Source organism: Oncorhynchus masou, chromosome 11, assembly GCF_036934945.1.
Source record: "Oncorhynchus masou masou isolate Uvic2021 chromosome 11, UVic_Omas_1.1, whole genome shotgun sequence".
Classification (NCBI taxonomy): domain Eukaryota; kingdom Metazoa; phylum Chordata; class Actinopteri; order Salmoniformes; family Salmonidae; genus Oncorhynchus; species Oncorhynchus masou.
Window position 1 is genome coordinate 18503191 of NC_088222.1, and position 15162 is coordinate 18518352.

Genomic DNA, 15162 nt, shown 5'->3' on the forward strand with positions numbered 1-15162 from the left:
TTTTTCTCTCCCGCCGTCTCTATTCTCCTTTCTACCTTTCTCTTTTCTCTGAAGAGGAGCAGAAATCAAATAGTTTTTCTTTCATGTCAACCGAGCGTAGATGTACCATTCTCACCCCAGCCATGAAAGTATGTGGTGGCTGTGTGGGTGCGAAGATGGAGAGATCTTGTTCCTGTTTAGATGTTTTATTTAAATGAGCTCTGATCTCCGAGGCTGACAGTGATCTCTGGTGCTCGTTAGTGTGTTGGCTCGCAACCCTGATGAACCCCTTGTGTATGTGTGTGTGTGTGTGTACTCCATTAGTCAAATCTGTAGGTGATTAGAGGCACCTGTGTGAACTGGAGGCTCCAGACATCTCCTCTCTTCCTCTCTTCTTCTCCTCCTCTCATCCTCTCTTCTCCTCCTCTCATCCTCTCATACTCTCTTCTTCTCCTCTTCTCATCCTCTATTCCTCTCTTCTTCTCCTCCTCTCATCCTCTCTTCTTCTCATCCTCTCTTCCTCTCTTCTTCTCCTCCTCTCATCCTCTCTTCTTCTCCTCCTCTCATCCTCTCTTCCTCTCTTCTTCTCCTCCTCTCATCCTCTCTTCCTCTCTTCCTCTCCTCCTCTCCTCCTCTCATCCTCTCTTCCTCTCTTCTTCTCCTCCTCTCATCCTCTATTCCTCTCTTCTTCTCCTCCTCTCTTCCACTCTTCTTCTCCTCCTCTCATCCTCTCTTCTTCTCTTCCTCTCATCCTCTCTTCCTCTCTTCTCCTCCACTCATCCTCTATTCCTCTCTTCTTCTCCTCCTCCTCATTCTCTTCTCTCTTCTTCTCCTCCTCTCATCCTCTCTTCCTCTCTTCTTCCTCCTCTCATCCTCTCTTCCTCTCTTCTCCTCCTCCCTCTCCTCTCTCTCCTCCTCTCTTCCTCTCTTCTCTCTTCCTCCTCTCATCCTCTTTTCCTCTCTTCTCCTCTCATCCTCTCTTCCTCTCTTCTTCTCCTCTCTTCCTCTCTTCCTCTCTTCTTCTCTTCCTCTCCTCTCACCCTCTCACCTCTTCTTCTTCCTCTCATCCTCTCTTCCTCTCATCCTCTCCTCCTCTCATCTTCTCCTCCTCTCATCCTCTCTTCTCCTCCTCCTCTCCTCCTCTCATCTTCTCCTCCTCTCCTCCTCTCTTCTTCTCCTCCTCTCATCTTCTCCTCCTCTCATCCTCTCTTCCTCTCTTCTTCTCCTCTCATCCTCTCTTCTTCTCCTCCTCTCCTCCTCTCTTCCTCTCCTCCTCTCATCCTCTCTTCCTCTCCTCCTCTCATCTTCTCCTCCTCTCATCCTCTCTTCCTCTCTTCTTCTCCTCCTCTCTTCCTCTCTTCTTCTCCTCCTCTCATCCTCTCTTTCTCTCTTCTTCTCCTCCTCTCATCCTCTCTTCCTCTCTTCTTCTCCTCCTCTCTTCCTCTCTTCCGGACTATTAAGGACTGCTCTCTAAGAAGAACATTCTCAATCTCTTGAGAGTGCCGATGCAGTGATGAGGATAACGGAGAGGGGGGGGGGTTGGGGTGAGGTTATTTTTAGCATGTCCATTGTACCTGTGCCAAACCTTGGAGGTGCTTCTGGGACAATACTGCACTCTACCCTGTGTGTGTGAGATTTGACGATGGGTTGCAGTATAGACACACACACACACACACACACACACACATATATATATATATATATATATATACACGCACAAAATATGGGACTCTGTTAGCTCGCAGCACGTGGTCAGACCCCGCCAGGTGTGACGTGACAATGTCATTTGTAATGTTAAATAATTCAGAGAAATATGCTTGTGCCATTCACTAGGAGTTTGAAGGAGTGTGTGTGTGTCTTGTTGTGTGTTTGTGTGTTTGCAACAGCCAGTGGTGTTCATTACATAGTCTTAGTGGCAGGCAGTGGGAGAACAAATGTCACAATGACTGAAAAGACCAAGAGCAATATGGGACCTCTCAGGAGAGAAAGAGATAAAGGGAGAGAAAGAGAGGAACAGAGTGAGAGAGAGGAAGAGTGTGAGAGAGATAGTTGAGAGAAAGAAAGGAACAGAGATGGTGAGAGAGAGGGGAAGAAAGTGTGAGAGAAAGATGGTTGAGAGATAGAAAGGAACAGAGTGAGAGAAAGGAAGAGTGTGAGAGATGGTTGAGAGAAAGAAAAAGATGGTTGAGAGATAGAAAGGAACAGAGTGAGAGAGGGAAGAGTGTGAGAGAAAGATGGTTGAGAGATAGAAAGGAACAGAGTGAGAGAGGGAAGAGTATGAGAGAAAGATGTTTGAGAGATAGAAAGGAACAGAGAGGGGAGAGAAAGAGAGAGGAATGAGAGTGAGGGATAAGTCTGTGTTTGGGTTTCTCACAATCTCATTGCAGGATCTTGTGGTGGTAAATTGAACAGTAATTGGCAGACAATGAGCGTGACATGATCACATATTGGCTGGCTCACACACACACACACACACACACACACACACACACACACACACACACACACACACACACACACACACACACACACACACACACACACACACACACACACACACACACACAACTGAATTGAGTAACACACACAACAACTGAGCTGAGTGAGAGGAGAGAGAACGAGGTAGAGCTGAGTGAGAGGAGAGAGAAAGAGGGAGAGCTGAGAGAGGAGAGAGAACGAGGTAGAGCTGAGAGAGAGGAGAGAGAAAGAGGTAGAGCTGAGAGAGAGGAGAGAGAACGAGGTAGAGCTGAGTGAGAGGAGAGAGAACGAGGGAGAGCTGAGAGAGAGGAGAGAGAACGAGGTAGAGCTGAGAGAGAGGGAGAGAGAACAAGGTAGAGCTGAGAGAGAGGAGAGAGAACGAGGTAGAGCTGAGTGAGAGGAGAGAGAACGAGGTAGAGCTGAGAGAGAGGAGAGAGAACGAGGTGGAGCTGAGAGAGAGGAGAGAGAACGAGGTAGAGCTGAGCTGAGAGGGAGAGAGAACGAGGTAGAGCTGAGTGAGAGGAGAGAGAACGAGGGAGAGCTGAGAGAGAGGAGAGAGAACGAGGTAGAGCTGAGAGAGAGGAGAGAGAACGAGGTAGAGCTGAGAGAGAGGAGAGAGAACGAGGTAGAGCTGAGAGAGAGGAGAGAGAACGAGGTAGAGCTGAGAGAGAGGAGAGAGAACGAGGTAGAGCTGAGAGAGAGGAGAGAGAACGAGGTAGAGCTGAGAGAGAGGAGAGAGAACGAGGTAGAGCTGAGAGAGAGGAGAGAGAACGAGGTATAATTGAAAGGCCGACATCGGTTGATATAACAGGTCTTTTGTTCAATGTCTCCCTCACTGTCATAGTAGGATGTAAACAGTAGCTGGGTCTACCTCTATAGACTAGTTGGGATATATTGACAGTGAGCTGTACATTACTGAATGGTGCTGGTTGGTAGAGTGAGTGTGCATGCATGAGGTGTGTAACAGGGTTGGTAATGTGTCCACTTCACACTGCAGGAGTATGTATTCAAAGTTTATGTATTGCTATTGGTGGGTGGAATTGACATATCAATAAGGTGTTATGCCATTGGTCATGCTTGCAGATAGGGGGAGATTGTGAATGTCACTCTTCTTCCCAGTCTGATCATTCAGTAATGGTGGGTCACATTCTGAAATACTGTATTATTTATCCTTCTCTGTGGTCTGGTCATCACCTATTGACTCACAACAAACAGAAAAGCTTCAAAATGGCCCAGTCAATCTCGCACGCACGCACATTCATACACACGCACATACATACACACGCACATACACACACACGCACATACACACACACGCACATACACACACACGCACGCACATACATACACACGCACGCACATACACACACACGCACATACATACACACGCACGCACATACACATACATACACACGCACGCACATACATACATACGCACGCACATACATACACACGCACATACACACACACGCACATACACACACACGCACGCACATACATACACACGCACGCACATACATACACACGCACGCACATACATACACACACACGCACATACATACACACGCACGCACATACATACACACATACACACGCACGCACATACATACATACACACGCACGCACATACGCACGCACATACATACGCACGCACATACATACACACGCACACGCACGCACATACATACACACGCACGCACATACGCACGCACATACATACACACATACACATACATACACACGCACATACACGCACATACACACGCACGCACATACATACACACATACACATACATACACACACATACACATACATACACACACGCACATACATACACACGCACACACACGCACATACATACACACACGCACGCACACGCACGCACATACATACACACGCACGCACATACATACACACACATACACATACATACACACGCACGCACGCACATACACACACACGCACGCACATACATACACACGCACGCACATACATACACACACTACACATACATACACACACATACACGCACATACACGCACGCACACACATACACACACATACACATACACGCACACACGCACGCACATACATACACACACATACACACATACACACGCACGCACATACATACGCACGCACGCACATACACACGCACGCAACATACACACACATACACATACATACACACACGCACGCACATACATACACACACGCACGCACATACATACACACACACGCACATACATACACACGCACGCACATACATACACACACACATACACACACTCACATACATACACATACACGCACATACATACACACGCACGCACATACATACACACGCACGCACATACATACACACGCACGCACATACATACACACACACGCACATACATACACACACACGCACATACATACACACGCACGCACATACGCACGCACATACATACACACGCACGCACATACATACACACGCACATACACATACATACACACACACGCACATACATACACACACACACATACATACACACGCACGCACATACATACACACGCACGCACATACATACACACGCACGCACATACATACACACGCACGCACATACATACACACACACATGCACATACATACACACGCGCACGCACATACATACACACACACGCACATACATACACACGCACGCACATACATACACACACACGCACATACATACACACACACGCACATACATACACACGCACGCACATACATACACACACACACACATACATACACACACACACATACATACACACACACACACATACACACGCACGCACATACATACACGCACACGCACATACATACACACGCACGCACATACATACACACGCACGCACTGTTTTGTTTTGTCTAGTTTTGGTGTTTGTACACGCACGCACATACATACACACGCACATACACGCGCACACACGCACGCACATACATACACACACTGCTGTGCGCCTCACGCACGCGCACACACACATACATACACACACACGCACGCGCACACACGCACGCACATACGCACACACACACACACACACACACTGGCGTCCTACTTTACTTCACTAGCGAGGATCAATAGCATTTCTTTGACACACACTCATTTATTCCCCATGTGACCCAAAGGAATTCCCTTATTTTCTCTTCCTTCTGGCAGCCTGACTGTTAGCGGGGCTGCTAGCAGATTGTAACAGTGAGAGAGGTCAGAGCTAGAGAGCCACAGCAAGGGCACCTGGGATTGAGAAGAGGGGTCAAAGTTGAAAGTTCAGTGTTTTGAATGTACAATTAGTTGTTGCTTTTTCATTTAGGCTACCCCTCTGCTTTATTCTCCCTTATGTCAATCAGCTAATGACCCCATTCCCCAAGAGAGAGAAGAGGGGAAGAGAGGTTTAAATACTGATCAATAAATTCCTACCTTCCCCCAACCTCCCCTCCTCTCCTCATCTCATCATAGATCACTGCTCTCTCTGTCTCTCTCTGTCTCTCTCTGTCTCTGTCTCTCTCTCTCTCTGTTCCCATCTGTTCCTCTGTCTCTCCTCATCTGTCTCTTCTCCTCTAACCTTTCTCTCTGTTCCAACTCTCTCCTCTCTCTCTCTCTCCTCTCTCTCTCTCTCTCTCTGTTCCCACACTCTCCTCTGTCTCTCCTCTCTGTCTCTCCTCCTCTTTCTCTCTCTGTTCCCACTCTCTCTCTCTCTCCTCTCTCTGTCTCTCTCTCTCTGTTCCCACTCTCTCTCCTCCCTCAGTATTACTGTAATTTACTTCTTAATTAGTGTTAAATTCTCCACTTAGTGAGAGGAGCAGCTGGTCCTTAGGGCACCAGGGAGAGAGACACTGCACAGTTCAGTAAGGCTCAGGGCAAATAGAGGCTTAGTCTCCTTTAAATGTATGAACCAGTCAGTTCTTGTTGTTTTATCTCTCTCATGCAGACAGTATTCTCAGACTGAGTAACAGGTTTGGTTTTACTGCACTTAAGGTAGATAATGGGGATGGTGTATTGGTGTGGTAAAGCATTGAGGAGTTGAGTTGTGCTAGATATTAAGCTATGCATCATGAACCAGTATTGAGTCTCTCAGTTGACACAGTCCCTGCTTCTAAAACATGAACCTTGTCTTGTCTCCCCCCCTCCCTAAGGATTTCCCCTCATCCCATCCCACTCTCTTTCCCCTTGATCCCACCTCTCTCTCCTTCTCTCCCCCTCTTTCCCTCTATCCCACCTCTCTCTCCTTCTCCTCTCTCCCTCTTTCCCTCTATCCCACGCATCAGAGGTTCTCTCTCTCCTTCTCTCCCTCCCTCTTCTCCCTCCCCTCTATCCCACCGCTCTCTCTCCTTCTTTCCCACCCTCTTTCACCCCTCTCCCCTCTATCCCACCTCTCTGACGGATGAACCATTTGTGGTGGATCTCTCCTTCTCTCCCTCCCTCTTTCCCCTCTATCCCACCTCGAAGAATCTCTCGGATGCCCTGTCCCTCCCTCTGCCCCTCTATCCCATGCCTGTCCTTCCTCTGCTCTCCGATCTCTCCCTCCCTAAAGGAGGCCCCCTCTATCCCAAGGCAGTGAGGACTCCAGGTCCTTCTCTCCCTCCCCTGTTCCCTCTATCCCACCCTGGAGTTCTCTCCTTCTTCTGGTGGCCTACCATAAGAGAAGACGTTGCCCTCTATCCCCCTGTGTGCTGGGGCAAATCTTCTCTCTCCTCCTTCTCTCCCTCCCTCTTTCCCCTCTATCCCTGGTCCCATATCTCTCCCTTTATTCCCCTGAATCCCATCCCCCTCTCCTCTCTCCAGGTTTTCCCCTTTCCCCTGAATCCCACCTTCTCTCTCCTCTCTCCCTCCCTCTTCCTCTATCCCACCCCTCTATCCCAGTCTCTCTCAAGGTTTTCCCTCTATCCCACCTCTCTCTCTCCTTCTCTCCTCCCTCCCCTCCCCTGAATCCCACCTCTCTCTCTCCTTCTCTCCCTCCCTCTTTCCCTCTGTCCCACATCTATCTCTCCTTCTCTCTCCCTCTTTCCCTCTATCCCACCTCTCTCTCTCCTTCTCTCCCTCTTTCCCCTCTATCCCACAAGCCTCTCTCTCCTTCTCTCTCTCCCTCTTTCCCCTGAATCCCACCTCTCTCTCCTTCTCATCTCCCTCAAGGTTTCCCAGTTTCTATCCCACACTTCTCTCCCTTAAGATTCATTTCTCTCTCCCTCTTTCCCTCTATCCCACCTCCTCCGCCTCGTGTCTGGAGGTCCTTCTCTCTCTCTCCTCTTTCCCTCTATCCCACCTGGCAGTATCTCTCTCCTTCTCTCCCTCCCTTTCCCCTGAATCCCACCTGACCTCTCTCTCCTTCTCTCCCTCCTCTTTCCCTCTATCCCCATCTATCTCTCCCCTCTCTCCCTCTTTTCCCTCTATCCCACCTCTCTCTCTCCTTCTCTCCCTCCCTCTTTCCCCTCTATCCCACCCTCTCTCTCCTTCTCTCCCTCCCTCTTTCCCTCTATCCCACATCTATCTCTCCTTCTCTCTCCCTCTTTCCCCTCTATCCCACCTCCTCTTTCCTTCTCTCCCTCCCTTTGGATTTCCCCCGATCCCACCGTCTCTCTCTCCTTCTCTCCCTCTCTTTCCCTATATCCCACTGCTCTCTCTCTCTCCCTCCCTCTTTCCCTCTATCCCACCTCTCTCTCTCCTTCTCTATCTCCCCTTTCCCCTCTATTCCACCTCTCCTCCTTCTCTCCCTCTCTCTTTCCCTCGATCCCACCTCTCTTTCCTTTCACCCTCCCTTTTTCCCCTCGATCACACCTCTTCTTTTCTCTCCTTCTCTCTTTCCCCTCGATCCCACCTCTCTCTCTCCTTCTCTCCCTCTTTCCCCTCGATCCCACCTATTCTCCCTATGTCTCTCCCTCCCTCAAGAGAGAAGAGGGAAAGAGAGGTTTCCCCTCGATCCCTCTTTCTCCCTTCTCTCCCTCTCTCTTTCCCCTCGATCCCACCTCTCTCTCCATCTCTCCCTCCCTCTTCCCCTCTATCCCACCGCTCTGTCTCTCCTCTCTCCCTCCCTCTTCTCCTCTCCCCTCTATCCCCTTCTCTCCCTCTCTCTTTCCCCTTGATCCCTGTTCCCTCTCTCTCTCCTTCTCTCCCCCTCTCTTTCCCCTCTATCCCACCTCTCTCTCTCCTTCTCTCTCCCCCTCTTTCCCTCTATCCCACCTCTCTCTCTTCTCTCCTCCCTCTCTTCCCTCTCCCCTCTATCCCACCGCTCTCTCCCTCTTCCCATTAGTGTTAAATTCCCACTTCTCTCTCTTCCCTCTCTCTCTCCCTCTTCTCTCCCTCTTCCCCTCTATCCCAGTTCTTGTTGTTTTATCTCTCTCTCCTCTCTCTCTCCCTGGTTTCCCCCTATGGGGACCGTGTATTCTTTCCCTCTCCCTCCCCTTTCCCTCTATCCCACCTCCCTCTCTCTCCTTCTCTCCCTCCCTCTTTCCCTCTATCCCATCTCTCTCTCCTCCTCTCTCTCTCCTCTTCCCCTCTATCCCACCTCTCTCTCCTTCTCTCCCTCCCTCTTTCCCTCTATCCCACCGCTCTCTCTCCTTCTCTCCCTCCCTCTTTCCCTCTCCCCTCTATCCCACCGCTCTCTCTCCTTCTTCCCTCCCTCTTCCCCCTCCCCTCTATCCCATCTCTCCTCTCCTTCTCTCTCTCCCTCTTTCCTCTATCCCACCTCTCTCTCTCCATCTCTCCCTCCCTCTTTCCTCTATCCCACCTCTCTCTCTCCTTTCTCTCCCTTCTTTCCCTCTCCCCTCTATCCCACCGCTCCCTCCTCATTCTCTCCTCCCTCTTTCCCCTTCCCCTCTATCCCACCACTCTCTCTCCTTCTTTCCCTCCCTCTTTCCCCTCTCCCTCTATCCCATCTCTCTTCCCCTCTCCTTCTCTCTCTCCCTCTTTCCCTCTATCCCACCTCTCTCTTCTCCATCTCTCCCTCCCTCTTTCCCTCTATCCCACCGCTCTCTCTCCTTCTCACCCTCCCTCTTTCCCCTCTCCCCTCTATCCCACCCCACCCTCTCTCTCCTCCCTCTTTCCCTCCCTCTCCATTCATCTCTCACCCATGTCTCTCCCCCTCTCTCTCTTTCTCTCTCTCCCTCTGTCCCTGTCTCTCCACTCATCTCTCACCTATATCTCTCCCCCTCTCTCTCAATCACTGTTGCGTTGCCATCTGTTCTTGATTAATGGGAGTAAGGAGCGGTAATTGAAGCATCTGTTCATCCAACGTGCATCCTCTGCTCTACACACACACAAACACACACACACACACACACACACACACACCTTGCTCCATGTATGGTATGGATCGGATGGACCCTGGTAAGTGTAACTCCTACCTGAATTGTAGGTCCCACCAGCAGGTAAAGGGAATATAGATCACATAAGGTAGTAAGCGTTCATGGGGTTCTGACAGATCGAAGGGGGGGAGAAATGGGGGGGTAAGAGATATGGGGGGAGACGGGGGAGAAGAGATGGGAGAGAGAAGAGATGGGGGGAGAAGAGATGGGAGAGAAGAGATGGGGGGAGAAGAGATGGGGGGAGAAGAGATGGGGGGAGAAGAGATGGGGGGAGAAGAGATGGGGGGAGAAGAGATGGGGGAGAAGAGATGGGGGGAGAAGAGATGGGGGGAGAAGAGATGGGGGGAGAAGAGATGGGGGAGAAGAGATGGGGGGAGAAGAGATGGGGGGAGAAGTGATGGGGGGAGAAGAGATGGGGAGGGGGGATGAGATGGTGGGGGTGGACTCGACCTGCTGTCAGAGAGAGCAGTTTGTGAATTTGGCATCGTTATAGTACTGGTGGGGGCTTTGAGTATAGACTGATGTATACGCACACACTCACTCACAAAACACACACACACAGACACAGACACACACACACACCTTGCTCCATGTATGGTATGGATCGGATGGACCCTGGTAAGTGTAACTCCTACCTGAATGGTAGGTCCCGCCAGCAGGTAAAGGGAATATAGATCACATAAGGTAGTAAGGGTTCATGGGGTCCTGACAGATCGAAGGGGGGAGAAGAAATCGATGGGGGGAGAAGAGATGGGGGGAGAAGAGATGGGGAGAGAAGAGATGGGGAGAGAAGAGATGGGGGGGGAATGGGGGGAGAAGAGATGGGGGGAGAAGAGATGGGGAGAGAAGAGATGGGGGGGGAATGGGGGGAGAAGAGATGGGGGGAGAAGAGATGGGGGGAGAAGAGATGGGGAGAGAAGAGATGGGGAGAGAAGAGATGGGGAGAGAAGAATGGGGGAGAAGAGATGGGGGAGAAGAGATGGGGGGAGAAGTGATGGGGGAGAGAAGAGATGGGGAGAAGAGATGGGGGGAGAGAAGAGATGGGGGGAGAGAAGAGATGGGGGAGAAGTGATGGGGGGAGAAGAGATGGGGAGAAGAGATGGGGAGAGAAGAGATGGGGGAGAGAAGAGATGGGGGGGGAGAGAAGAGATGGGGGGAGAATAGAGATGGGAGAGAAGATGGGGTTCTGACAGAGATGGGGGGAGAAAGAGATGGGGGGGAGAAAGAGATGGGGGGAGAAGATGGGGGAGAGAAGAGATGGGGGGAGAAGAGATGGGGGAGAGAAGAGATGGGGGAGAGAAGAGAGGGGGTAGAGAAGAGATGGGGGAGATAGGGGGGAGAGAAGAGATGGGGGGAGATGAGATGGTGGGGGGCTTTGAGTATAGACTGATGCATACGCACACACACACACACACACACACACACACACACACACACACACACACACACACACACACACACACACACACACACACACACACACACAGTCAGTAGCAGTATTCCTGTAGTGCTAATTGCTGATGTTGCTAGTTTTCCTCTTTCTCTCAACAGTATTATTAGAGTTATTATAAATGTGTTCATTTAAATAACCATTGTTTCATTATTTAATTCCTTTCTTTTTATGCAGACAAAAATGGTTTAATACATGTACAATCTATTTGACCAAAAATTGATGAGAGAGCAAAATGAGAGGATCAATAGCTCATGGTCCAGTATATCTATTTCCCTCTGTCTCCCCCTCTCCTTCTCTCTCTCCTTCTCTCTCTCCTTCTCCCTCTCCTTCTCTCTTTCCTTCTCCCTCTCCTTCTCTCTCTCCTTCTCCCTCTCCTTCTCCCTCTCCTTCTCCCTCTCCTTCCCCCCTCTCCTTCTCCCTCTCCTTCTCCCTCTCCTTCCCCCCTCTCCTTCTCCCTCTCCTTCTCCTCTCTCTCCCCCTCTCCTTCTCTTTCTCTCCCCCTCTCCTTCTCCCTCTCTCTCCCCCTCTCCTTTTCCCTCTCTCCCCCTCTCCTTCTCCCTTTCTCTCCCCCCCTCCTCCTTCCCCTCTCTCTCCCCCTCTCCTTTTCCCTCTCTCCCCCCTCTCCTTCTCCCTTTCTCTCCCCCTCTCCTTCTCCCTCTCTCTCCCCCTCTCCTTTTCCCTCTCTCCCCCCTCTCCTTCTCCCTCCATCAGGCGTACTTCCGTCAGGGCGTGGCCCTGCAGTACCTTGGTCGCCATGCCGACGCCCTGGCAGCATTTGCCTCTGGTCTGGCGCAGGACCCCAAGAGTCTCCAACTATTGGTGGGCATGGTCGAGGCTGCCATGAAGTCCCCACTACGAGGTGCGCTGTGTGTTTTACTTGTGCTCAGGGTCATAACGCAGTATCTGTACTACTTAAGCTGAAGCTGCATCTTGTGACATCATCCACGCTGAATCAGACGGCTTCACTTGTCTCAGTGAAAATACAGAAATGCAAAGCGTGGCTGTTTAGAAACCTTTCCTAGATAAACCAAATAAGTTGGAGAAGGTTCCATCAGTCTGAGTCATCATTCCCTAATTTGACATCATCCCTTATTTTACCCACGATCCATAATTTCTTTAGAAATTAAAAGTGAGATGGAGTTAGATGAGGGTGTGAGAATTATCATTTTTGTTCTCACAAAAGAGGAGTCAGTAAAAGAAGAAAGGTTGGAGAAAGAGAGACGGACGATAATGAGGAAGAGAGAATAGCAAGATAGTAATGGAAGATAATGAGGAAGAGAGAATAGCGAGAGAGTAATGGAAGATAATGAGGAAGATAGAATAGCGAGAGAGTAATGGAAGATAATGAGGAGGAGAGAATAGCGAGAGAGTGATGGAAGATAATGAGAAAGAGAGAATAGCGAGAGAGTAATGGAAGATAATGAGGAAGAGAGAATAGCGAGAGAGTGATGGAAGATAATGAGGAAGAGAGAATAGCGAGAGAGTAATGGAAGATAATGAGGAAGAGAGAATAGCGAGAGAGTGATGGAAGATAATGAGGAAGAGAGAATAGCGAGAGAGTAATGGAAGATAATGAGGAAGAGTGAATAGCGAGAGAGTGATGGAAGATAATGAGGCAGAGAGAATAGCGAGAGAGTGATGGAAGATAATGAGGAAGAGAGAGTGATGGAAGATAATGAGGAAGAGAGAATAGCGAGAGAGTAATGGAAGATAATGAGGAAGAGAGAATAGCGAGAGAGTGATGGAAGATAATGAGGAACAGAGAATAACGAGAGAGTAATGGAAGATAATGAGGAGGAGAGAATAACGAGAGAGTGATGGAAGATAATGAGGAAGAGAGAATAGCAAGAGAGTTATTGGAACTTAATGAGGAAGAGAGAATAGCGAGAGAGTGATGGAAGATAATGAAGAAGAGAGAATAGCGAGAGAGTAATGGAAGATAATGTGGAAGAGAGAATAGCGAGAGGGTGATGGAAGATAATGAGGAAGAGAGAGTGATGGAAGAGAGAATAGCGAGAGAGTGATGGAAGATAATGAGGAAGAGAGAATAGCAAGAGAGTTATTGGAACTTAATGATGAAGAGAAAATAGCGAGAGAGTGATGGAAGATAATGAGGAAGAGAGAATAGCGAGAGAGTGATGGAAGATAATGAGGAAGAGAGAATAGCGAGAGAGTAATGGAAGATGATGAGGAAGAGAGAATAGCAAGAGAGTAATGGAAGATAATGAGGAAGAGTGAATAGCAAGAGAGTGATGGAAGATAATGAGGAAGAGAGAATAGCGAGAGAGTGATGGAAGATAATGAGGAAGAGAGAGTGATGGAAGATAATGAGGAAGAGAGAATAGCGAGAGAGTAATGGAAGATAATGAGGAAGAGAGAATAGCGAGAGAGTGATGGAAGATAATGAGGAAGAGAGAATAGCGAGAGAGTAATGGAAGATAATGAGGAAGAGAGAATAGCGAGAGAGTGATGGAAGATAATGAGGAAGAGAGAATAGCGAGAGAGTAATGGAAGATAATGAGGAAGAGTGAATAGCAAGAGAGTGATGGAAGATAATGAGGAAGAGAATAGCGAGAGAGTGATGGAAGATAATGAGTAAGAGAGAGTGATGGAAGATAATGAGGAAGAGAGAATAGCGAGAGAGTAATGGAAGATAATGAGGAAGAGAGAATAGCGAGAGCGTGATGGAAGATAATGAGGAAGAGAGAATAGCGAGAGAGTAATGGAAGATAATGAGGAGGAGAGAATAGCAAGAGAGTGATGGAAGATAATGTGGAGGAGAGAATAGCGAGAGAGTGATGGAAGATAATGAGGAAGAGTGAATAGCAAGAGAGTGATGGAAGATAATGAGGAAGAGAGAATAGCGAGAGAGTGATGGAAGATAATGAGGAAGAGAGAGTGATGGAAGATAATGAGGAAGAGAGAATAGCGAGAGAGTGATGGAAGATAATGAGGAAGAGAGAATAGCGAGAGAGTAATGGAAGATAATGAGGAAGAGAGAATAGCGAGAGGGTGATGGAAGATAATGAGGAAGAGAGAATAGCGAGAGAGTAATGGAAAATAATGAGGAAGAGAGAGTGATGGAAGATAATGAGGAAGAGAGAATAGCAATGGAAGATAATGAGGAAGAGAGAATAGCGAGAGAGTGATGGAAGATAATGAGGAAGAGAGAGTGATGGACGATAATGAGGAAGAGAGAATGGCGAGAGAGAGTAATGGAAGATAATGAGGAAGAGAGAATAGCAAGAGAGTTATTGGAACTTATTGATGAAGAGAGAATAGCGAGAGAGTGATGGAAGATAATGAGGAAGAGAGAATAGCGAGAGAGTGATGGAAGATAATGAGGAAGAGAGAATAGCGAGAGAGAGTAATGGAAGATAATGAGGGGGAGAGAATAGCGAGAGAGTGATGGGAGATAATGAGGAAGAGAGAGTGATGGAAGATAATGAGGAAGAGAGAATAGAGAGGGGGGGTAATGGAAGATAATGAGGAAGAGAGAATAGCGAGAGAGAGTAATGGAAGATAATGAGGAAGAGAGAATAGCAAGAGAGTTATTGGAACTTAATGAGGAAGAGAGAATAGCGAGAGAGTGATGGAAGATAATGAGGAAGAGAGAATAGCGAGAGAGTAATGGAAGATAATGTAGCAGAGAGAATAGCGAGAGGGTGATGGAAGATAATGAGGAAGAGAGAGTGATGGAAGAGAGAATAGCGAGAGAGAGTAATGGAAGATAATGAGGAAGAGAGAATAGCGAGAGAGAGTAATGGAAGATAATGAGGAAGAGAGAATAGCGAGAGAGTGATGGAAGATAATGAGGAAGAGAGAATAGCGAGAGAGTGATGGAAGATAATGAGGAAGAGAGAATAGCGAGAGAGTAATGGAAGATAATGAGGAAGAGAGAATAGCGAGAGAGTGATGGAAGAT

The 15162-nt window shown here is 48.6% G+C and overlaps 1 protein-coding gene across 5 annotated transcripts in view; it reads left to right on the forward strand.

The window, feature by feature from the left end:
* The window catches only part of LOC135548251 (tetratricopeptide repeat protein 28-like), a 153649-nt gene that overhangs the window by 56868 nt on the left and 81619 nt on the right, over positions 1 to 15162 (forward strand). For all 5 annotated transcript variants that reach the window (XM_064977641.1, XM_064977644.1, XM_064977642.1 and 2 more), the window contains exon 3: positions 11950 to 12097. In XM_064977641.1, the coding sequence (XP_064833713.1) occupies positions 11950 to 12097 (148 nt within the window). The remainder of the gene's footprint in view (positions 1 to 11949; positions 12098 to 15162) is intronic.